Source organism: Strigops habroptila, chromosome 8 (genome assembly GCF_004027225.2).
Source record: "Strigops habroptila isolate Jane chromosome 8, bStrHab1.2.pri, whole genome shotgun sequence".
NCBI lineage: Eukaryota > Metazoa > Chordata > Aves > Psittaciformes > Psittacidae > Strigops > Strigops habroptila.
This window is the reverse complement of record NC_044284.2, coordinates 43201629-43227426: the sequence shown is the minus strand read 5'-3', so window position 1 is coordinate 43227426 and position 25798 is coordinate 43201629. Positions and strand designations below refer to the sequence as shown.

The window sequence follows — 25798 nt, the reverse complement described above, 5'->3', positions numbered from 1 at the left end:
CTTCCTACTTTTGAGGCATTTCTTTTCCTTTGCAAGCAATATAGATTCCAGTTCTGCCCTCCAGTGTATTTCATAGTCTTGTTCGTATTTGCCAAATATAAACTTATTAAACATGCTATGTTCTGTCAGCCTATCAGTAATACAACATACTGAACATGACCTGGAGGGATATCCCTTCCACTCTGTAAACAACTGTGCATCCATCTTACAGGAATCCTTTCCAGACCAGGTCTTCTGAGATTGCTTAATATAATAAAGAACCATGCAAAAGAATTTAAACACCCTTACTCTGCCTAAGATAAGGCACTTAGCACACCTTTATTTACAAGCCTGCTCTCCTGTAACAAAAAAATAAAATTATACTGATTATGACAAGGATATTTCTGTTCATGACTGTGTTGGCTGTTATGCATCTCAAGTATCTTTCAAATTGTTATTTAATAACTAATTACAGATTTCTTCTTTTCTAAAAGTGAACTTTGATTTTTCTGTCACTTTTCTCTATTATCTTTTTGAAGACTGGCAAACATAGAGCTATTTCCCAGTCTTTCAATAAGTGAATTCCATCTTTCCTGATGTCACTGAGCGAGCGCCAACCCAGGATCAAGGAAACAAAACTTTCCAGGAAAAAACACTTACAAAACCAAACATTTGAGGGTAAGATCAATTTTTCCAAACATGAGCTGAAGCCCATACACTGTTTGAGGGTGCCGATAGCAGAAATGACCTCAAATCCATGCTGCCAGACATCAGTAGTCACTGCTGATCAGCTCGGGTTACTCCAGACACCGTTACTAGTACACACACATAAACAGCAGCAGCAAGGAAGATTTGCAGTTTCTGCAATCTTACGCTAACAGCTTAAATTCAGGTTTCAGATCAGCAACGCTATCCCTTTTCCAGTTTATCAGTCCTGTTTGGGTGATGAGTATTTCACTGTCTAGGGAAGGGGTCACCAGTCACTACCACCTTTTCCCTATGGTGATGTCACTTTTTAGCTTTTCGGGTATGCAATTCCCATATCTTCACTGGTCTCTACAGTATCCCTGTTCATTATCTGAATGAGTAACTGCCAGAAAATGGGATCCATAAGCCAGCAGCCTTTTTTCCTTCCTTCCTTGCAAAGTGCCTTGTCTCTTTCCAACTACTGGCACTGTGGCACCTTTCTAGTTTTTGTCCTTCAAGACCTCCAAATGCCTTCCTGCTGCCGAAATCTCTAAGACCATCTGTGTTAGCCAAAATAACCAATCTAAAGCTCTTTTTACAAATTTTTCATTTTCTGTTAGAGGATTGGTTTTGCCACCAGATGGCAATAAAAGATGGGTATGCTTGAGGAGTAGTCTCAACAACAGACACTTGCTTTAAAGCTCAGCAACTTCATTAGAAGAGAGCATCAGCAAGACTTTAGGGGAAAAAAAAAAATCAGAATGACTTTTGAACCTCATGTGATTTACTTTCCATTTAAGTGCTCTAATTAACAGAACTGAAACAAAGTGGGTATTGTACATATGACTCATCTAAAAATGTCCACCCCAATGATTTTCAAAATCTGTAATCTGACACTTCTTTAGCAAAGAAACTGAAACAAGATCATGAAGAAAATCTAAAACCCCTCCAAAAGCAGTTATCAAGATGAGGAAAATAACCCTCCTAGAGCCAAGATACTTTAACACGTAAATAACAAATAACAGGCTTTATATAGTAGGCAATGTGTTTTTAACAAACAGAAGAACAAAAGCTTCAACTAAAACCCCAGTAAATTTTTTGTTGTCATTGCTGTTTAAAAAAAAAAAATACTACCCAATCTGAAGAAATCCACATAATTATCTCACTTCCACAGGCAGGAGAAAGCACAGCAAGAGGAAGAACAAGTTGCCTCAGTTAGATGGAATAGGTGGCAAAAAAAACAAACAAAACAAAAAAAACACAACAACAACAAAAAAAAAACCAAAACAAAACAAAAACCAAACCAAAAACGGGAGGGGGGGGGGGGGGGGCGGAAATGCAAAAAAATCAAAATATCCCACCTCTCAAGACCTTCTTAGGCATTTCAAGTCATTACTTTCCCAAACCTTACTCAATAGACAATTCTAAATGGTGCTACTAACACCTACAAAAAGTATTTAATATTACTGATGCATTAGATCACGGAATCACCAAGCGAGGATGTATATTGACAGTTGTGGAACAAAAACTTAGAATGTTTAAGAAATAGGGTTTAATATATAAATTAAGGCATACCCACTCAAAGGAAGCAAAAAACCACCAGCTTATTAACTCTCCTTTAAGAAATTATGGTAACACATGACAAACTACTACAGGTTAGCATGCTTACTGGCAAAACTTGCAGAGGGAAGACTGACTTGAAATGGAACTAACATACCTTACGCAGAATTCAGTTATGTTGCTTCAAGACTACTGAACACTAATGCAGCCTTAAAATTCTTGTCAGCTGTGTGCCAACACTTACATCTTAAAAACAAACAGGGAAAAATCCTTATAAAAGCATAACTACAGGAATATGTAATGCATTCCTCCACCTGAAAAGGAATGATCAGTAAGAAAGTGAAAGATCAGCCCTCTAGACTCACTGGTAACTGCTGAAATATCACAACAGGTTAGCATTTGAAACAAACACTGTCTACTGAGAAAGAATGAGCTCCCTGTATGTTACACAACAGCAGACAAATACTGAAAGAACCAGCATGGTTTTTACCTGAATTTAGACATCAGAGCCTCACAAAATAAAGTGCCCTCACATGTAACTTCTCATCCAGGAAAAGAACAGGTGAAATTCCTCCCATGTACAGCCTCAGAATGGCTAAGCTAATTCATCCCAGCTGTCTTGCCTGCCATGTAAAACCTGAAATTCTCCATCAGACAGCATCCTGGCTAACAGCACCCTGTCCACACCTGTGCCTTCTAAAAACTCACTGAATTGCTTCTTCCCAGGCAGGACTATTTTCTCCAGAACCATTATATACTCCGAGCTCCTTCAGAGACTAACAACAAAGGCACAAGACTCTTGTTAGACCTGACACTGGACATTCCCAACACTGTGGAATTGCTCAGGGCCAAATGCAGTGACCAGAAAGAATATCAAACTGCATGTGGGTTGCTTAGCATGCTTGGCAAGTCAGGTAAGACCCTTTTTTTCAGTTGTGACTTCTAGGCAGGAAACAAAGCTGCTTTACCAGAATTTAGGTATGTTTATTACAGAACAAACGCTGCATGCTTGTTTAGTTTAATTCTCTCTTCCAGCAAGAGACTGTATATAGCACTTTTCTACGGTAGAAGAGGAGCGACTGAATCAAAAACATGAGATGAAGAATAGGAATGAAAATTTGTGACCCTACCTACAGGTCTGCCAATGAACTACTTTGGGACAAGTAATGAGTATCAGCCTCTAGCTGCAAGAAGACACCTTGGAACCTCAAAATATTTACAAGACGGAGATTATTCCCCCCACCCCCTCCTCCTCTAGCCAATACGTTAATTTATTGGGTACAGGCCACATTTGCAATTTCATTTGAAATTGAATGCAATTGGGCAGTCCCAAAAAAGACTCAAAGTAGGATAGTCAAGGACAAGTCAGAGTCCTTCAGAGGACTGTAAATTATTTTTAACATCCATATTTTGACTTATTCTATGCTACTAGGTATTTCTCATATTATCACACTCAGAGGAAAATAGCCATAACTACTAAAGACTGACTTGTTAGTTGCAATATTTAATTAAAACCTTTGTCTTTGCCTCTAAGATTTCAGCAGAGTACAGTATGTGCATGGACGTGGAAGCACAAATGGGAAAAATCCATTCGGGAATTGTACTGGTGCCACCAAAATATGTTAGTGATCAAAGGAGGTCAACAGGTTGCTACGAAATAGCTTTGTACTAATTACACAGATTATTTTTTTTTTTAAGAGGAAGTAAAAAAAGTTCTAAAAAAAAAGTAAAATACTCCACATGTCATTAGATAAATTTCTTGGTAGTGAATTGTTTCATGTTACCCCTCCCATACTCACAGGAGTAACCACTCTTTACCTAGATGTGTCAGATCTTTCAGATGTTGGAGGGCCTCTGACAGCTCCTCAGGGGCTGCACCCTTCAGTGACATGTCCAACCCTAATAATGAGTGGTTAAGCTTTCCCTTACTTGAGCGTGCACAAATGCCTCAACTACCAATCTTTATCCCTTAATGCAATGACTCAAACTTAAATGAAGCTTTAACCTCCTCAGTCAATCAAATTCACATTCCAAAAATATTCTCAGCCAGTTGCAAAATGTTGCTAAAATATCTTGCAGTCATCTCTGCATTCCTATAGAGAAAGTGCCCCCTCCCTCCCAAGAAATAATCTTAAGAAGTTACTTTTAAAAGAGTCAAGAAAGATCATAGGATTACAGATCAGTTAAGCTTGTTAGAGCGGCAAGAAGCTGACACAGTCCTCTACTTTCTATAACATTTTAGGTAATTATGGACTTGATAAAAATCAGTCCATCATCTGCTTCCTGTAAAGGAACACTGTGCTTCTCTAAGTACTTTTCTTTCTTTTCCTTTTTTTGTCTTTAATTAGTTCAGAAAGATAAAGGTGGTTTAAAAGATAAAGTTATTTGGAATTTCACCACCAAAAACAGTAACAGTGGAACAGAGTTTAAAGAAAGTAACAAAATAATTAAAGCTTGCATTTTAAAGGTCTTGGCAGCTAATCCCAAACAGAAATATACAGCATTTCCCAAAGGGAGAAATTGTGTCTTGCCATTCAGGAAACACAAAATTAGGCTGAAGCTCAGTTCTCCAGAACTTTTAAAGTTTTTGTTGCGTTAAGCCATAATGAAGAACTACTTTTCAGCAGAGAAGGTACCTAGAGGCCTATCTAAATCTAGTAATACTATGTAAACATATTAATGGGCAAAATACCAGAAAGAGAGAAGCGCTTTCATTGCCCCCTTAACCAAGGCAAATGATGATGATTTTACAAAATAGGGCAGTACAGACCAGTTGAGGTAAATTTAGGATAGATGCCTAAGAATAAGTATTTAACCACTTGACATTAGAGTGTAAGAGCTTACTTACTAATTCATATGTCCCCACATGTCATTTTGTTAGTATTGCTATCACAGAGCTCAATTCTTCTTTTTCTTCTGCTTTTACATGGTGCTGGGAAAATTAGATGAAGATTCTCTATAGCTAGGCCTTATTGATGCATTTCTGCATTTTCTGTCAGAATAAAAGCCAGATATGCAGAAATGACAAGTGTTCATATCTCCAACTAAAATGAACTTCATCTTTTAATATAAAGTACCTTAAGCATATTACACACTTAAAAATCCTAACATTTCTAAGCTGAGCATACAGAAATACTGGATTCCAGTTTTTCCTTTCTCTTACACAGTATAAGCACTATGGAAAATTCCATAGAGGCATTGAAAGTATGAATTGGCTTTAGAAGCCAATGGAAAACCATAGCTGCTTTTACATATGTTGGGGAACTGAGCCACAAAACAGCACATTGTACTCAACCAAGGGGCAATTAAAGTGGTGAATTCTAATGAAAGATCTCAATATGCCACATAACTGAGTAGTATACACATACTGTATTTTTATTTTTGACCAGACAAATACACAGAAGTGTTGTTCTCCCCCAGCCTACCTTCTGCTCTACTTAGTGCAGTGAGCCCAACCAAAACAGACAAGTCATGAAAACAAGCTGTGTGGAATCAAATCTGTGTGCAGTGGAGCAAGAGTTAAAGGTAGAAGTACAGCAATTTTGGAGTGTTAACTAACATAACTGTAAAACTCATCAAGAAATGAATAAACCAAAGCTAACTTCTAAAACACTTTGTATGTAATAATGTTTCTCCACTGCTTCAAGTTTGATCTTGAATTAAATTTACTACGTGGTCTAGGATTTAGATTTTACTGTTTTCACAGATAAGACAACGAGATTAGTTGGTCAGGAGCACACAGTTTTGAAGCAGTGGTCCTTGGTTACAGGCACTCGAGTAGCACCTTTCTTGACACTGCTAAGTTTTCCTATAATTTTGCTTTTTTTGCTCCTGCTGAAGTGCATCAGAACTTTGTTCACGCATTGAACCAAAGAGAGAAAGAGGTTACCTGTTTTGGCAGTGATGAGTTGCAGGACCAATGGTCGTCTTGTTACAATTCCAGAACCTCGTGGAAGAAAATCCCTAGAAACGTTTAAAGAAAAAAAAAAAAAAAAAAGGGCAAAAAACAGTTACTACCCAGAAAGCACTGTTCAGTTACATAAGATGTTGGACTAATTTAGAACTTCCTCTATACCTTCAGCTGCAATGAAAATAGAAAGTTGGTGGGGATGGATTTAAATCAAACACTACTGTAAAGTAGGGCTGTTAATTTTGGTTAGATAATTTGTCTAATTGTCTAATTTGTCTAATTGTCATTAGATAAATATATATTAAAACTAAATTGCTAAGAATTAAATTGGGGTATTACCAATTCTCTTTCTTCATGACCATCACATAAAATGTCTCAAAATTCACCTTGCACAGTAAGAGTACCTGATGCCATGCCCATATTTATCGGCCTCTCTAAAATAGAAGCATCCACACCATACCCTTGATTTGAAGAGGGCATGGACATATGAATACACACACACACCACAACAAAGCTCTGGCCAAATCAAATTGCCAGCGCTCTGCACCTACTCTTTCACGTACTTCTGCCAGTTCAAATCCTCAAATAACTCTTCCAGCAAGCACATTCTCCCAGAAGTTTGAGTGAATGTTGAACACTAGAAATGTTCTGGGACAGCAGGAGGGAGTTTTCTTGTACCAGAAAGCAAACAATTAAGCAAAGACAGCAACTCTGTCATATTATTACGCATCCCCATGATCCTTTCCATGCCTCCAAAGACAAGGGGACTCCCTATGCAACCGAAACCCTAGAAAAACTTTGAACTGTTAGTTGCAAAATCAATGATCAGAAACCCAAAGCAAAATAATACTTCTTTTTTTTCTTTTTTCCTCTTCTCAGGACCTTCCCCATTTGCCATATCTATTAAACTCTTAAAAAATTTGAGATGAGGTTCAGTGATGCTGAATCACTTTCTTGCCTGCCTCAGGAGCATTGCTAACTCACCTCTCCGGCTCAGGTGAAAAGCAATGCAGCAAATGGTTAGGGCATAAATTTTCAGTCAAATCAGAGAGCTGATCTGGGTGACTGTGCTGCCACATGTGCTAGTGCCAGTACAAAGGGTGAGGCAGGAATGTGCACTGTGTTTGGGATGGGTGAGGAAAAGGACAAGAGCCAAAGGAAGAAAGACACAACCCTGTCAGCCCTTTAGACAGAACTGCTTAGATGGGTGTGCTCAAGCCTCTTGATAAACCACATCTTACCATAATCATTGTGTGTATTCATACCAACCTTGTACCACTTAATGGATGTCTGATTTGAGCAGTTCCTTTAAGGCAGCACACAAACTTACAAGGTTTAAAAGAAGCCTAGAGGGTACATATACATGTTTGAAAAATAAAACACACACATATTTCATTTCAGGATATTATTTGTGCAAATCAGAGGATATTAGGTCTTTGGAGTCCCAGCTCAAGACAGGCTTAGGAATTCAACAACAGTGAACCTACCTACCCAGTGCCAGCAAGGTAACAAAGCTCTGGCAGCCTGAAGAGAAATATGGCAACTCTACCCATGATACAAGCTCTAAGATATCCTTCCCAACTTAAGATGGGAGGGAGAGGGATTAAAAAAAAAAACCCAAAAAAAAAGTAGAAAAATCCCATGAGCAAGAAGTTCTAAGGCTCTGAGGAACAGAACTGGCTGTCAGCTGTGCCCCACACCACTTTAGAACTCCCCAGCATTTTGAATGAAACAATGTTAATTCCTAGCTAAATAAAAATCTCACTTTCTCAGTACCTGTTAATACGTGTTTCCAGTGCTATTAGTCTGCAAACTAAAGCTAAAGCGCACCACAAAAGGAGAGACAGTTCAAACACAAGCTAGCTCCTTCACTTCTATACTCAAACACAGATCTGCAGGTAAAAGTACAATTAATTAGGAATTGAAGTAATCTCTAAAACAAAGTTATTGCAAAAACATCATCCCTACTGATTTAAACCTGCTGCGATGTTTTACCACACTCGAGACAGCAACAGGATACAAGAACTAGCTTAAAGAGATGTCAAAAGCTTTCAAAACGTCTATCACAATTTCAATACCTACCAGTGGAGAGAAACCTGTGCCTCAGTGAAGTGCCATCTACTGACATTTTCTCAGGGGGAAGAGGAGAAAATTTTAATAGGAACATATCCCTATGTATGCACTGAAATTACAATAGCCCAGGATGTAGAAAATGACTGTTAAGATACAGTTTCATACACTGATTTTCAAGTACTTGATAGCTGATTTGAAATAAGTAATAAATAAATTTACCATCATGAAGCTACAAGGAATTGCCTGTCATTCAGGACAAACTGATCACACAAAACAAACTAGGGTCCTCTACAGTACCACATGAGGCAATAAAATCCTTCAGGGAGTCAAAAGCTGAAAAGACTTACTGATTTTCTGCTTCAGACTAAGCACATTCAGAGATAAAGAACACTGCATTAATGCAACTCCCAGTTATACAACACTGACCTTTCCACAACATCAAAATTACAAAGAAAACCAAGACAATTTTTCCTTCAGAACACCCTCTTAACATGCCCAAAGAAGATGGCATTTGATAACCCTCTCTAATAAGTTGAACTATCATTGGAAAGCCTACTGTCTGTTGAAACAAGCATCAGCAGAAAGATTCCTGCTCAGGAGAGGGTGAGCTGTGTTGATCACATAACCAACTAAACAGTACACAGCAGAAGGACATAGGTTTCTCCTTGAAATGCACAGCTTGAAGAGGAAAAGAAGACAATAAGTAAAGGAAACAAGGGGTTCATGGGGAGAGTTCAGGAGAAAACTCCACTCCACCCTCCCCCTTAACTGCTTAATGGGTATTCTACAAAGGAGACAACCACTTGAATTAATAAACCTGCCCCCACAGGGACAGGGAATTAAAAAAAACCAACAAAAAAACAAACAAAAAAAACCCCTAACCCCCCCCCCCCAAAAAAAACCCCAAATCTGAAGTTTCAGATTCAGCCACAAGGCGATGGCATCTGTGCACTTTCTCAGCACAACCCAAATCAGACGTCACAAATAAATACATAAACTCTACTTCTAGAAAAAGGCACTTCTTTAAACACACAAAGAAACGCAAGTCAAATCTGAGACATAACTGGCATTTGGGGGGGGGGGGGGGGAAGCAACATAGTGCCACATTATGATCCTAGCAGCAAGGGAACCCAATTAAATAGTGTACACTGCTGCTCAGAAATGCCTACTTTGACATCCACAAGGCAGGATGCAGGTCTTCTCCCCATCACCTTAGTATGGAAAGCATTCTACACAGGGTTTGCCAAAAAACCCAAACAAACCAACCAAAACAAAACAAAACCAAAAAAAACCCACAATGTATTAGGAATGGCCCCACCCCCTCATTTTTCCCCTTAAATTCCTACTTAAATAAAATGCTTCTTAAAGAAGAAAAAAAAGTAGCTTCAGCAGCAAGAAATATAATAGGATTGAACACGGTGGAGTCACAGGTTCCTTCTGACCAAAAGGATGATGCCCCTCAATGTCCTGGTGGCACACTCAATATTCTTTGAAGGACAGCTTCAAAACAGCTGCTTTTCCATACCTTTTGGTCAGTGTTTCATGAGAACTAGAAAGAAAATTAAAAAAAAATAACATCTGAGTTGAAGCAGCTGCAAAGAAATCCATCTAGAAAAAAAGTATATGCCTGAGAATTTGAGCACAAAGACACCACCACCAAAGGAGAGAAAAGGCTGTCTTCTGTGGTGGGGGGAGTGAGCCTGTGAGTACCTGTGTGCACAACTGCAAGAGTACTTCACAGTAACAAGGTGCGGGAAACAATAACAAGGTGCGGGAAACAAGAATGAAACACATTGTGCAAGAATGCATCTGGGAATGAAAGATATGCTCCTTTAAAAGACATGCATTCTGCATTAAGAATCAAACTACTTTTACATCTTCATTCTTACAGCATTTTCAGCAAAAGGCGCGCTGCTGACAGCAGCTATAGTAGCTCAGCAGCAATGCTACTGTGACATGACAGTTTGGAGACCAGCAGCAAAACCGGTCTGGTATTGCCTAGCCAGTACTGAATATATCAAATGCAAATAAGACGCAAGCAGCCAGGTCTTCCAGAACATCACTCCAATAACTCTTCAATCTTAGAATGTACTCATCTGTTAGAATACCATTAAATATTTTCAAGAGCAAAATATTTTCAGGGCCAAATAATTTTTACCCTAAAAGCTGTAAAATTACTCACATCTTACTGCTCAACATAAACTGTTCTGTCTTCACTCTCTAATACTGCTCATTTCCAGTATTAAAGATCTGGACAATTATATGTACTAAAATATTTGATCAAAGTGTAAAGGTAACAGATATTAGTTTGAATTTGACTTGCTAAACCCCAGGTCTCTAAAAACCGATGTCACAGGATGGTGAAATAAGTTATCAATTGCCATTCCAACACGTTAGCAATTTATAATAACAAGACCGGGAGAGGTCTGTCTGATCTTTGCTACAGTAGACAACTTTACCCTAAAGAAAATAAAGAAAAAAGAAACTAAGTTCATGTCTCTGTAGGTTCTTTACTTTATCATATTATCCACTCTGCCTGACAGTCAGAAAGCAAAGAAGCTGGAAAGGTAATTAGACAATTCATTAGTGGGAAGAGTCCGATGGAAGAGATGGGAACACCCTTTCAAATTTTAGAAAGGGCAGAAACCAAAGTGCTATGCTGAAAAACAAACTAGACAGGGTTCAGTGAGGTTGTCTAATTATAATACAGGACTATAGATTACAAAGAAAGAATACATATCAGATAAACAACATATATTGTGTATATTCCAGGTAGTGGAAAAGTTTTCATTTAGGATCTCTCTAGGACACTAGCAGTATTTATTATGTTATAAAAAGAAAAACAAAAAAAAAAAGGCACAAAAGAAGAAGCAAAGCAGAAGAATCCCCAGTTTGTGTGAAGAGCAATGACACATCACCACTTAAACATGGTTTCAAAAGAGTGTATCTTAAATCTGCTTTACTTTGCCATCTAGTATTACGTTCTGCACTTAGATCAGTTACATGGTCAGTATTATACAGAATAAATGATGACTAATTTACTTTAATACCAACATATTTAATTCATATAAAACACAGGGGGATCCAGGAAATCAAATAATGGAGGAAATGTCACTGATTACACAGTAACTGCATTAATTGAAGAGCTAGGAACAAATAAGACTGATAGTGATGATTTGTAAAAAAAAAAAAAAAAAAAAAAAAAAATAGAAGTCCCTCTAAAGCTTCCATGTTTTTCACAAAGGGTAGAAACAAGAAAACAAGACAGGCTCGGAACAAGAGCCATAATTGCCTTACAGAAGAGCACAAATGACCCATCTAAATCTGTATCATTCTGCCAAACAATAATGGTAATGTTAATTATAAAAGTTTTTCCACTAAACCAAAGTTTGTCCCAAGACCTTAACCTTCCCTCAATTACAGAAAGGCCATGTTCCATGAGCAGCTAATATGAACAAGACTGCTGCTGTAGCATTCCACACAGGCCTTTATTCCCAAGATTTGCCAAGGACTGCAATGCAGCTTCCATTAGAATAGGAAGCAACTATGTCCAAAGCCAACAGTTTTCCTGGGCCTTTTTCCAACGCAGTGTTTATTGTTCCATACAACTCCAGCCTGGCACACTGGGAGCACTTGTGGCTCACACCGGCTGATGAATGGCCATATCTTGTGCAACAGAATACACTGTTTCACAGTGAACACTTACACATGCCAATATAGCCAAGCATCTCCAAGTTCTGTGACAAATGTACACTGTACAGAACTACTACAAAAGGCTTTCCTTTTTCTTGCATTTATGATATTTAGTTTTAAAGCGAAGTGCTAAAAAAAGAAACAAAACCAAAAAACAAACCCACAAGAGGGAAAAGCATGGTCCAGTGTAAGCCTGCAGAAGAGGGACATTGATAACTTCTAACTTCTTTCCTCTACTTCATTTTTTAAAACCCACAAACCAAAACCAGTTAATTTGCAACCAAAGAACTCTTTATGAAAAAAAATATATATATGAAGACCTATTTTGGCAGATGTGTTCATTCTATCCCACCTGCTCTTGCTCCTGCACTCACCAACATCACAAAGACCCAGCAGCGGATCCTTCACGCGCTTTTGTTTCATACAAACCAGGGTATGTCCAAGTGGTAGAAAATGTACTTTGTGTTTAAACAGAGGTTTTCTTAGGCATTAAATTCGTAGCACTGACTGAAGTACTTTCTCAGAAGATGCTTGTCATCACTGACACTAGACCTCACCATATTTTTTCTTCCTTAGTTGCTTTGGAAGCACAATTCCTCTACCCTCCAAATGACAGGACAAAGATAACCCCAGGACATGTTTTCAAGAAGCCTCAAAAGCTTTAAAGCACTACCTCTGTGTTATGGTATGTAGTCTCAGCCACATACCTTTTTTTTCCCCATGCAATACAGTAGAATACATCACTTTCTACATCACACTGATATTTGGCTATATATGTTGTTCCTCATTAGCTCAAAGCAGAGAGACCAATTCTTGTTATTAGTCACCACTTGATCCCTCACCTCCCTTCTTTAGTTACAGAAGAGCAAATGTTTTTTGTTTTGGCATAATGTGTGTCAATCAAGAGTCTCCCACAGCTTTGTTCAATGGCTGCAAAATCTCAGCCTTACATAACGGGGCTTACATGAAGAAAATAATTAAACCTCTTTTTATTGAAGATCAACGATACCTATCTTCATTAGGCCTACTAGGCAAGCTAAATACATTAGGAGGTTGTGGATTTTTAGTGATATCGGATATATTAGCTCCTAAAGCTCAATACCAGTCTTTCCAGGATTTTTTGTAAGCCACAGAGCAGAGATGCTGGCATCTTTATCATGACACTGTAGTGCTTAGTTCAAGTTCTCTGATAAAGTTTGGTTCCAGTTTGCATTCTCCATTCTTTCAAGGAAAATCTTCCTTCAGTTAAGAGATCATTTTAATTAACCTGCTGAATCAAGATGCAGCCCGATGCCCAGCAGTAGTAACTACACATTGCAGCCCATGCAGTTTGGGTATGACTTAGGGGTGAGAAACTGAATATCCAGACATGCGAGGGCTGTTAATTATCTCTGGTTTTTTAAACAGGGTGGATAAACTTGGCATCTTTGAGAAGCCATTTTCCAAACCAGTGGCATCCTTCATCACCATTGCTGAACTGCTGGAATTCTACAGCCAAAGCACTAGAACTCCAATTATCCATCACTTTCAGGTAAGCACACAAGCAGAATCAAGATTTAAAAATCTTGAAACTCGTATATAGCACTATAACCTAGCAGCCTAAAATGTCTCCTTGGGTCTCCCTTCCTTCACTCCTTTATGGAGCTGAGATCAATTATACAAAAATCCAGAGGGAAATAGTACAAAAAAAGGATTTCGGTCACACTAACTGGGCACCTCCATAACAACTAAGTACAGTGACAACACTTCAGCACCATTAAGGCAAGAAAAGCTTGAGATATCCTCTTCATGCAAAAGCCTGGAGACAGAGCAGGTTTAGAAACCACTGCCATTATACTTCTCTTGTATCTGGAAGATGCTGCTTGTTGAGCAGAAATGCTGCTGCTACTTACAGGAAGCCAGAAATTAGTACATCTCCTCCATTAAAGTAAATATTATAGGGCTATGAGAAAATCAGGGCCAAAAACTACTTCAGTCCTAGTGGTGAAGTCTTGCACTAAACATGACTAGAGTCAAGAGGTTCTCCAAAATAGGGGACATTTGAACAGAACTCGAGAAGGCACAGACCATTATTAGCACCCCAAATCCTATTTTGACAGCAGTTCACATTGCATTTCTTTACAGAAAAACGCAAGCCCATTCACTGAAGCAAGGAAAGAAAATGCACTTCCTAGTATTAAAAAACATGGATTTTACATGATACAAAGCTTTAAAGTCTCAATAATTAATGTTTATAGGACTGAAAACTTGCCATACACAGCTATGAAAACTTGCCAGGCAAAAACATAGAAGTGGTAAGATGAACAGTGCTCTGTTTGCAGTGATTATGCTCGGGCTGTAGGTTTGCTGTATTAACAGATCGGGAAGCTGCCAACGTGCAGTCTCATCGGCAAGCCACTGTATGCAGGAGGCATCTGTCTTCCCTGGCAGGCATCCAAAACTTTGCTGCATCATCCTAATTCCATTTGTGAAAATGCCCCTTTTCCTCTTTCTCTTTTAAGATTTCACAAAAGCTTCTGCTATTTCCTGCTCAACAGTGTTCTCCATCAATTCCAAACAGGGAAGGAGGGTGAGAAACCACAAGACACAAGAAAAACCCACCCAACAATTCTCAGAATTTTTCTGTTGAAAAGAATAAAGCAGACTTTGCAGACAACTGTATTCTCCCTAATCAGATATGTTTGCTCTTAGAAAAGGACTAATTTGCATAGGATGTTGGTGCATGAAAGCCCATCCATTCTCAGGATGAATACTAATGCAGCAAGATTTTGTATCTCAATACAAGAAATGAAAAAAAAATTTTTTACTCACTTTAAATTGTTGTCAGTGCTCTAAATAGAAGTTGGTTTGGGTTTTTTTTTTTATCACAGCTGCCAAATACTATTAAAATGTTTCTGCAGAAAGTATTTCAGTAAAATGTTTTCCTCTAAAATATAATCAGATACAAACAGGAAAAAGAAAAAAAAAAATAATCTGATTGCAAGAATCAGAAAGAAAGCATGTCCCAGACACTGCAGGCACATCATGGCTACATGAACTTAGCTACTATATAGTTACTTGCATTTTAGCCAATAATTCACCTCTGGATACTCTGTCATGACAAAACCATTACATATTGCAAATTTCAGTGCTGTCATCAAAAACTCAGAAAAAATAAGCTTCTGCCCTTCTTCCCAAATCACACTGTTCTGAACTCAGATCCATCAATGCAGACTTTTTAAACAGTAATAATAGCATACATCAGCTACGCCACATCGTAACCAAGTCCAAAAAGTTTTGCCTTTTCAGAAGCACTGTGAAAATATATTTCTCTCTCACATGGTGCACAAGGTGTCAAACTGTACGGTTACCTTTCTTGGTACAATACAAGCCATTTCAGATTATTTCAGCACAGCTCAAATGTAACTGGATTCAATTATTCTGCTTCCCTCAGAATGTACACACAATGGGAACTGCAGTATAAAGACAGCCTGAATTTACAGACAGAAGGACAACTACACACGGAAGGCAGTTGTTTCCAAAACAAGTGGTCCAAGTCTCTCAAACCACTTCTCTAGCCATTTTATTCTTTTTTACCTGCCCATTTATCCTGCTTTGAGCTTGTAATATGTGCAAATGAATACGCTGTCCACGATAACGTAAAATCTGTTTAGCTAAATACTGAAATTTAATATCAGCCATGATCTCCCATCTCTCTGCTCAACAGAAACTGAATTATTACCATGAGAAACTTTTATACTAAAAGTCTGACCAAAAAAACATTTTATGCTGCTACTTCCCAGAGCACTAACAAAGTCATAATGCTGGAGGTCTCAGCACAGGCTTCTAATGCTTTCCAGCCTATTTCCCAGATCTGACAGACATTGGGGCTCTTCTGTCAACATTTGTTTAGAACCTGAACAAAATAACAGGTGAGCACGCAAGGGCACAACACTGCCTCTGATGGATTATGCTAAAATTTCTTCAGCAGCTTCTAGCTTGGCTGCTGAATAGATCTGGAACATAGCCCATTTCATCCACTGCTGCGCAGCAGAGCTAGAGATGTCTTACAGTTGTTGTGCTTGCCACGCAGAGCCCTGCCTATTCTCTGCAGGTGAGTTACAGAGACCATTTTAGAGCATCCTCTACAGCTAAGCATCTCCTAATATATGTGTACATTTTTAGGCATCTGCACTGTACATAGTAAACAAAATACCAAACACTTAAGGGTAATCTAGCTTTGATCATACCATCTACGAGGGTGGAAACCTAGCTGTATTACAGCAAATAAGTCATCTCCTGCCTACCCGAAGAATGATACCTTGGTGATTTTGCACAGGAACTAGGATGCAGAAATATCATGCTAGGTATTGAATTAAAAGCTTAACTAACTTCTACATATGAATTATAAAAGCTGACATTATCACTAGACACTTCGGTTGAAATCCTCTCTTATCTACAGCTACAGTATCCTTTGTATCCCAGAGGCTATCACAGACAACAGTACTTGGCAGTACATCAAAGCCCAGCGTGCAGTTAAATGGGATTTTGCTCCTCTCTAGTTCAATAATGCTGTCTTGTTCATCTCAGTGCAAGTTGCTGAAGAAAAAGATGCAAGGTCACAGTTAAATAACACTCATTTCCTGTTCTCAGCATATTTACACTACAGGCTTTACACTGCAGGCATACAGCATTAAAAGGATTCCCAGTAACCCGTTACACAGGAGCACGGCAAACAAGGTGAGTTCACAGGCTTGTGTTTACTAGAAAATGCAATGTTTTAAAAAAAAAAAGGGGGGGGGGGAGGAAAAATGGCTTCTGCCCCTCTGTGCTTGCATCTGGGCAGACATGTTTAAGAAGCCCATGAATACTTAAAGAATATCACCAATTTGATCACTGATCAACTCATAGATGGCAAACCACAAACACAATCCCTCTCTGACTAAGCTGTTAAAGGCACAACCTAAAACCAGCAAATTTTAAGATTACATGCTAACGTCTTTCTTTAGAAATAGGAGCAACTTAAAAATAAAGGAATAAAAATGTAAATCCTACACACAGTTAAGACAGTAAAGACTTTAGGTGTATACACGCGGATACAGATGCAGGTAATGTCTAAATAAGAGTTTGAGGTCATACGGTAACTCGGTGCAGAGAAGAGAGCAATGTTTATACTTCTATTTCTCTGCTGCAATCCACAGCAGCATCACTCCCTATGCTTATAGGTGAATGTCCAAACAATCATATTTATCTAAACTGGAAAGCCTTGGTTTCTACTTCATCTACAAAGAAAAATAACGTAAACTTGAAACATTTGCATGAGCAATGTCCATCAAGAAACTGCAAGACAGCAAAGGTGCTTGTTATTTGTTATTTCAATACTACAAAATCGGAAGAGTGGGTTCCTTCCTGAAGGCAGCGAGTATCAGGATATATAAACATTATAGCAGAGTTTGGAGAGTCAGACAATCTGAAGTGTCTTTATCTTAAGAATCAGGAAAGTTGAGATAAAGTGGATACATATGATCCGAATATAAATAAATAAATAAATAAATAAATAAATAAATAGAAAGACAGACCTCTCACTAGATGACTATTCACTTTTGAAAGGTGATAGGAGGTATGCAGTCACCTTCAGTACCCTTGATGGATTGAACTTCCAGTAACAACTGCCACCGAATTTGTAGCACTGATTTCTCAGAAGGCACTCAAGACTAGACTGGGGTTTTTTGCATATTTCTTTTTGCAGGGTTTTGAGGTTTTTCCGAAGTCTAGGTCTCAGACTTCAAACACCAAGCTTGTGTTCATTAAAGTAATAAAAATGTTTAGAAAAATGACTTAAAATCCACAATGGAGTTACATTTAAGGAAAAAACTAGGCCATCTATATCCCATCAAAATGGCCAGGTTTGTTCTGCAACTTCTAAATGCAAAAATGTATTTGGGGAAGAAACCTTAATGAGGCACTGTCTCATATGCTGCTGTTTCTATTTAATGGAATACCCAGAAACAATTCTTGCTTTCAGTGCACCAGAGTATTTTGATAACTACACTAATACACTCAATACTGCTGTACAAAGGCTTAATTAGTCAGGAAAAGGAGCGTCTGATTCTCATTTCCAGAAGATCCTTAAGATTAAAAGAATAGATAGCACCACATTTCATTTTGTGTCTCTGACTTAGCTTTTTCATGCCTGTTTCACAAAAGAGAATTCTCTGTAAAGAAGTTTTTCTGTCCGTAACTAGTAACTAAAATAACAAAATATCTACAACAATTTTAACTATATCTCCCCCAGGAAGCAGGCAATCTAAGCATGTGTCTACTTTCTTTGGAGAAATTCTCTGCCTCAGCAGCCAGATTTAAAGTCCTTTCTGTTCCCCTAATGATTCAACGCAGTCTTTTCACAACCGCCATCTCGAGCAAAAAAAGAATGAGCTGAGCACACAAGGAATCATAATTTGGGGAGGGGAAAAGTACATATGTCATAATAAATAGCTGTACAACAGGCAGCAGCCATAAAATTATCAAAAGCGCCTCAGATCAAAAACCTGCAAAGCTGTATTACAAAACCAGACCTCAGGCTCTTAAAACGAAAGTGCTTGTTTGATTGTGACTGACAGGCTCACAATCAAGAGTTCACGTCTCTTATAAAACAATTATTTGGCCACATGCAGTTTATATTATATTAAGCAGGGAAGGAAGTAAAGAGCTTTCAGCTTTGAAATCTAGTTATTAATTTCTCATTATTTGTAAGAATAAAATAGGGTTCTGATTCAAATCTAGAGAAAGAGGCCCTGACAAGGTAGCTTGCCATCTGTGCCTTTAGTTATCTTAAAAGCCCATTTGGATATATGAAATAATAGGAAATGCTTTCTCTACAAATACAGTTTCCAGGGATTGCTTGCTGCCATTCCTTTTCTTTTAAGTGACCCTATTATCATCAAAAGCAAGATGTTTAAAAAGTACAAACAACATCTAAGGGTCATGGTCCTGTACTCATCTGTAGCAAAAAAAGTAAACCCAGGCGAAGTGCCCATCTCCCACTGGCGATCTATTGGATTAGATGTTTGACTCCCCTTTGTGCTTTTGAATCTCTCTCCCACCAACTTCTACCAGAAGATTGCACTAGATCCTTTGCTTCAAACATTGGCTCAGTATCTTAAGAGCACATGTACTTCTATTACAAAGAGAAGCAAGCAAGAACACTTGCTCTCCAGACAATACCATTTCCTTAAATAAGTGTCATGAGCTCTAGTTAGGAACACATGAAGGTCTAACCCATAAATGGAAATTACTATTGTCCTCAGGTGCTCCCTGGAATCTCTTTTTCCATCTAAATATAACAAGAAACCTCAGAGGAAACCCTTCAAATACAGTCCTTGACTACCCAAAGAAGCAGGCTCCTTACATACAGAGGAGCAATAAGTGAAGAGCAAACTCTCCAAATGCCTCAGCAGATACTAACCCAAATAGTAACAATAATGGCTACACTGGGAAATTTGGCACTGCTCCACTCCAGCCTTGTTCCAAGCCAACCTACAATGACACAAACAGCTCTGGGTGTCACAATTCCCAGAGCAGGCAAACATTCACCCTCACACAACACCAGTGCTGATGCATATCAAACATGCAATCTAATCCCAACATATCCACTGACTGTTTTTAGTAATTAAGGATGCCATGTGCACCTAAACAAGGCTTAAGGCTTGATGCTACACTGGTGACAGTTATGGATGTGTGTCATTCAGCAGCTTTAAAAACAACAGGATGTGGATCCCACTTCCAGAACCATCTGCCAGCCCATAGAACTGTGCCAGAGCCAGATCCTTCACAACCCTTCTGATGCATTCATTAGATGGTGGGTAATACAATATATCCCAACATGTTTCCTGAGCAGCTAGGCTCCATAAACAAGCTCCAACTCTGATACCACCTGCAAGCTAGAAAATAGGTTTCCTGTGTCCGAAAAGAAGAAGTCATCCTTGCACAACCAAAGTCCTTGTGAAAGACTGAAAGAGGCACAATGGTCTAGTGGCTACAGGCAAAAGAGAATAACAATTGTATCCCAGAGTTAAGAACCTTATTAACCCCACTAGAGCTCCACTAACAAATACTCAGGTTATCAACCAACACCATCTTTGTAGGAAGACCCTGCCTTCCACATAGAGGATAGCATGCCTTTCTCTTACCAATTACAGCTGATCCTGAAGAAAGGAGATCTTGAATGTGTAAACTGGGGAGGGGAGAAGAAACCCCCCAAAAAAACCAAACCACAGAACTGAAAGCCTCAAATAAAAAGCCATAGGAATTAACACTCAAACCAGTACAATGGTAGCACTATTTTATTTTTATGTGAATTTCAAAGCTGTGTTACTATTGGTTAGTGTTCACCCTGTGGTTAATCATACATCATGCAATGTCCCACTACCAAAAAGAAATGAGCATAACATCTCTACAAGGCGCGCTACCTCTATAAGCTATACTAAGACAGAAGAAGTTGTAATAAACTTCTTGTTTGAGGAGAACAACTTCCTTATGCCGTAAAAACAGGAACATCCTATTGCTTACTAAAAAGAGCCATAGATAATTTTGCCTGCTGCTCTGACAAGCAAAATGCTCTTCAAATCTCATGGATATTTATTAATCTGGCTCTGAGGGTTCTCGCAGCTTAGCAAGTACACATCTGCTGACCACACATACTCAGTGTGGAGGAAAAGCACAAGTAAAACACAGTTGCTGAAATCTCATGGAATAGGTTTAAAGTAATGCATTCTAATGTCACATTTGCAATAGGCTCCAAGCTTGCAAGTAAGGAGATACTACAGATCTGTAGTATCTGTATCTCAAGAAGTTACTGCATGAAACAATAACGTAAACTCTGAGATAGGGTTGAAAGAATCCAAATTCCAGATCCTGTGTGTCCCGGTGCTTCACAGTACTCTGTAAGCTCTTCTCTGAAGAGACTCTTGCAGTGTCCACAGGCTGCATGGTGAATAACTACGTGGGTGAAAAAAGTCACTGCCCTTTGCTTTTCTTCATAATTCTTCCTAGAAATGTCCATGTCTCACTCATGCAGCTGGTTCCAGCTTCTTGTCCAAATAGGACAGATTAGTATAAACTGCTCATTTTCACCTTTCACTCAAGCCAGGCACATCCAGGTGGCAGATCAGATGGAGCAGATCCCTCTAGCAGGGGAGTAATAGCAAGCATCTGGGAGCACTACAGAACAACTGGATTTGGAGAATGACATTAGCCCACAGCCCCTGCTGTTGGATGCCACCCCAGACAAGGCTTTGTGACAGGAACCAAAATATCCTTATTGACAAGAAAGCTGAAGATGCCTTTCCTCCTTGGCACATGTGGTTTGCACAGCTTCATGGACACATAGATCAAAAAGCCAAAAAGCTACAAGAATACTTTTAAAAGACTTCTTTAAAGAAAAATGTAATAATTCAATAGCCAATAGTGATTTCTGAGAATCTTATTTGTGATTTCTAAACTTGAGAGATTGGCAGTACTGTTAATGTCAGTTTTTAACTAGAAAGAAGCTCAAGAACTGACATTTAACACAGCAAGAGTAAATTCTGAAGTGGAGATGAAAAACAACTGCATAGTATTTTTATACTGTGTTTCAAGAGCTGTTACAGTCTGACACATGGCTAGGCTGTGGGGAGACACAGCATTTAATATTACCTTCACTGAAGATCTCCAAGCATAGAAGTTCCCCAGTCACTGACATACAACAGCACTTTTTGATCCTATATGCCGACTAACGGCTGCAGCTACGCTCTGAAAACACCACCTCCCTCCGGCAGCCCGCACGCTCTTTGCGGCAAACGCAGCAGCAACTTTATGAAGCAGCACGTGAAGTTCATGTTTACGTCAGGAGATCTTCAGAGACAGTCTGTCCGTCGAAGGGACCACCTGAATCATCAGGCTTCCCCTTGATTTTTTGCGATTTTTAGAAGAGATGCCAATACCCATATGTGCGTTAGGACGGCACGAATTGTAAGCAGCGGTATGTGAACCATTAGCCGGCCAGACCCAGAACACCCACCGGAATTAGGATTTAGGGCTTTAAACACCTTTTTTTCCCCCAAACAGCGGTTAAGCCCCGCACCGGGCACACGGACGCGCTTACATCGGAGGTGCGCCGGCTTCCTCGCGCCGAGCCAGGACCCGCCTCACCCCTCCCCGCCTCTCGTGGCACTGGAGGGGCGTACCGCACACCCCCGGCCGGCGCGGAGCCAGGACCCCCCCCCCCGTCCGTCCTCGCTCGCAGCCAGCCTCCAACGGCCGCTACGGGGTCGCAGCGTTGCGACCGTTGGAGGGAGCGGGGTGGGACACACACACACGCACACAACAACCGCTGGGAACGGCGCGCGCGGCCGGCCGGGGGGGGGGCAGAGGGCGCCGCTGAGGGGGCGTCTCGCGCCCGCCGCCTCACCTGGAGACGCAGTTTTCCAGCACGGAGCTCTTGCCGGCGCTCTGCCCGCCCACCACAGCGATCTGCGGCAGGTCCAGCAGGCAGCTCTGGCCCAGCGCCGCGAAGGCGTCCTGCAGCCGGTTGACGAGCGGGATAAGCCCCTCCATCCCGCCGCGTCGCCTCTCCTCTGCCGCTGACAGGTAACGGGCAGCGCACTGCGCATGCGTGCCACCCCCGAGACGGGGGGCGGGGCCTCCGCGGGAGTGCCCCGCCCCCGCCCGGCGCGGGTCGGAGCGGCGGAGCCCGGGGCCGCTGTGGTGGGTGTGCTCTGCCCGTTCTGCGGTCCCGCAGCGGCAGAGGCCAGCAACTTGCAAGGAGCATCCCTGGGGTCCCGCCGGCAGGCTGGAGCCGCCGGTCCCCCGCTGCCCGCCCGAGTGGCTGGGTGCGCTCCTCCACGTGGGCAAGCTGGCCTTGGTGCTGGGACCCTTGGGCGCAAGGACCACGGTTCACCCATGTCCGCGTCCCGACCAGAGACCGCCACGCTGCTCCTCTCCCCAAAGCCCCGACCCCAGCCAGTCACCCTGTCCCCGGCACAGGGCCATGCCCGGCTATGCCATCCTCCAGCACCCAGCGGAGGTTTGCATGTACTCTTCCTTTACGAGTTTGGCACCAAACTAGGAACAGGGCCAAACCAGGAGCTCACAGAGGAGCTGGGTCCCACCTGCCGGCATGGGACATGGCAGACAGCTGGCTTCAGCACTTCGCAGTCTGCTGAGCAGGATATTTTGAAGCAGTCCCAATGGCTGAATTCCTCCCGGCTCCCGCCCACAATGGGAACGGAAGCAGGGGAGCCATGATCTCCCCCCAGCACTCGAGGGGCCCTGGCAAGCAGCACCAATGCTCATCCATGGGCAGGAGTGTGGCCAGGGTCAGACACATGGTCACCAGAACCATGCCAGGGCAGGCCTGAGAAGCTGGGTCCAGGAGGGCTGGTAGCAGGTGGATGGTTCAGGAACAGGCTGGGAAGAAATAGCAGGGCCTGAGCCACATCGTTGCAGTGGGTTCAATTAAAAATGCATACTGAGGCTGCGCTAAAAGCACAGGCGAACAACAGAGACTACATTTGTCTGTGATTACTGGCAGCAGTCACAACACAAAAATATCCAAAACAGAGGCTTTGGAGTCCTGCAGCGATAAAAGTTACCCTCTGTATTAAACCAGACAGCAGCCTCGCTCAGCATGAAAAGCAAAACAAAAGGGAACTGCAAACATCCCACAGACTGACAGATACTGACAATCTGGAGGATTTTCAAAACTTCTTGGCCAGAGCTCTGGATAAGTGTAAAAAACTACTCTTCACAACTGAATGACTTCTAACCCTGAAAACAAATGAACAGTTTCGTTTAGCTCTGGCTAAAATGTTTCTAATCGGCATAATGCAGAGAGCTTCTCTAGCAGTCATTTTGCCACTGAGGTTAGATCAACTTCCCAGCATCACAGCCTCTAGGAAAAGCCTTGCGATCATCTCTACCTAGAGGAGGCCTGGGGGTTATTGACATAATTATGCCAATTAGCAGCATGAGTATTTTTTTCCACACTCCTGAGCAAGCAGGCTATGCCAGGAGGCACTACACTAGCTGCCTGGCCTTCCTCCAGTTCATGGGTTTCTACAGAGGCTGGAAGCTGGGAACAACAGTATTATGTTCTGGCCAAATCCATCCCCTCTGACCAGTGGAGTACTTTGTGCTGCCCCAGTGAAATAATTAAGATCAGTAGAAGAGCAGCCAGCAATAGCATTGCTTCTCCACAAGAGAAACGAAGATTAAAAAAGGCACGATGCCTCGGGAGCAACACTATGCACACCTGCAAATTGATAACCCCAGGAACTGTCCTGTCCATTAGGTCTTTAAATTATATCTTTCTTTGCCTCGGTAATTAAGAAAAATAAAATAAAAATTTAAAACATCTATAAACATCTATGATTAGTAAAAGTTTGAGTTACGCCCCCAAGTCTGGGAAGTTTCCAAACCAAACTGCGGAAGCTGAGTTAAAGCTGCTTAGAGACCACACTTGCCCTGCAACTCCATCACTTACAAAAATCCACCCCCACCCCCCAGAAAAAAAGCCACAAGCAACCAAGTAAAGAAAAAACACAAACATTTTCATTATGCACGCCCATGTTATCAAGAGGGTGCTCACTTTTCCAACAATTTCAAGACAGCAGTGAAGAAGAGAGGAAGGGCACCTGAGCGTACTTTCAGGTCTCTGCTTTTTCTAACTGTCTTCTCCAGACAACTTGTTCCGAACCTCAATGCAGAACCCAGCCTGGCTTTCCAAATTTGTTGAGTCAGAGTGGATAAATTAAAGGAAAACAGATAGTACTAGCAGAGACCATTGCAAAGCTTCTTGCAATAACCTGAATAACCCTGAAAAAAAGACTCAAACCAGCATCAGAGGGCCATGCAAGGAAACTGTTTTCCTGGGGAGCACCAGGTGCAATTCCCAGGAACACAGAGCTGCACTGGCCACTGGTTAGCGCCTAAAGATGCTCTATTTTTATCCTGTGCTCAGTTTTGCTCCACGATATTTATCATTTCCTTTTGCCATGTGCCAGGCTTGGCAAGGAGGAATGACTTTCCCCAACCACATCTCCCCAGCATGGAGGGAACGGTGCCCTGCTCCCCAGGCTGGCAGACCAGCCCCACCAGCACCACTGCCTCTATCAGTGCGGTCTGTTCACTTCCAGATGTCACCAGCTCCTGCACAGCTTGCCAGGGACCCTCAGCCCTGCCAAAGCATCCAGTGCAATTCAGACCAAGCCTACAGACAGCAAGTTTGTCCTGTCCTGATTTCCCAAAAAATATATGGCAAAAATAGTCTGGCTTCAGGGTGCAGCTGTAGCATCTGAGCCCACAAACTTATACCCGCAGACACTTCTTCCTAACCAGGCAGTGTGATGTTAAAACTGAGGACATTTGGATCAGATCCCCAGGCTGCTTTATAAACACAAACCAGTGCAATTCCTCTCATGAAAAATAGGTTATATATAAACTACCAAAGTGGAGATTTGCAGATGCCTGCAGTGAAAAGCCAGGCATGCTCCCCTGCCAGGAGAGCAGGCAGGACCCCAGGGGAAGCAGAACACAGATGAGGCTGCATCCTCCCCCCAGGAAGTATTTAGAAGAGGCAGGCTCCTTCACACATTAATCTTCTCCCCAGGGACCTTCCTCACCTCCTTCTTGCTTCAGAGACAGATCCAGAGTCTTGCAGAGCTTTTCAGGCAGCTGATGGGTGCAAAGCAGGAGAAGGTGTGGTCAAGGAGCTCCCTATGCACAGGGGAGCTCCCAGGGTCTCAGCAGCACCTGGCTCTGTGGTGCTGGCATGAAGTTCCCAGTCTGCATAATGCCTGCATACCAGGAGAGCTCAGACCTTGAAGCTGCAAAAGACACAAAGCCAGAATGGCTGCAGCATTTCCCCCTGTAAAGAGGAGG

The 25798-nt window shown here is 41.2% G+C and overlaps 1 protein-coding gene across 8 annotated transcripts in view; it reads right to left on the bottom strand.

Annotated features, from left to right (window-relative positions):
* The window catches only part of DNM3 (dynamin 3), a 176823-nt gene extending 154330 nt beyond the window's left edge, over window positions 1-22493 (bottom strand). For all 8 annotated transcript variants that reach the window (XM_030494442.1, XM_030494443.1, XM_030494444.1 and 5 more), the window contains exons 1-2: window positions 22329-22493; window positions 6116-6189 (exon numbers count right to left, since the gene is read on the bottom strand). In XM_030494442.1, coding sequence (XP_030350302.1) covers window positions 6116-6189; window positions 22329-22474 — 220 coding nt within the window. In that variant the 5' untranslated portion in view covers window positions 22475-22493. The remainder of the gene's footprint in view (window positions 1-6115; window positions 6190-22328) is intronic.
* Between the last annotated feature and the right edge of the window lie 3305 nt (window positions 22494-25798).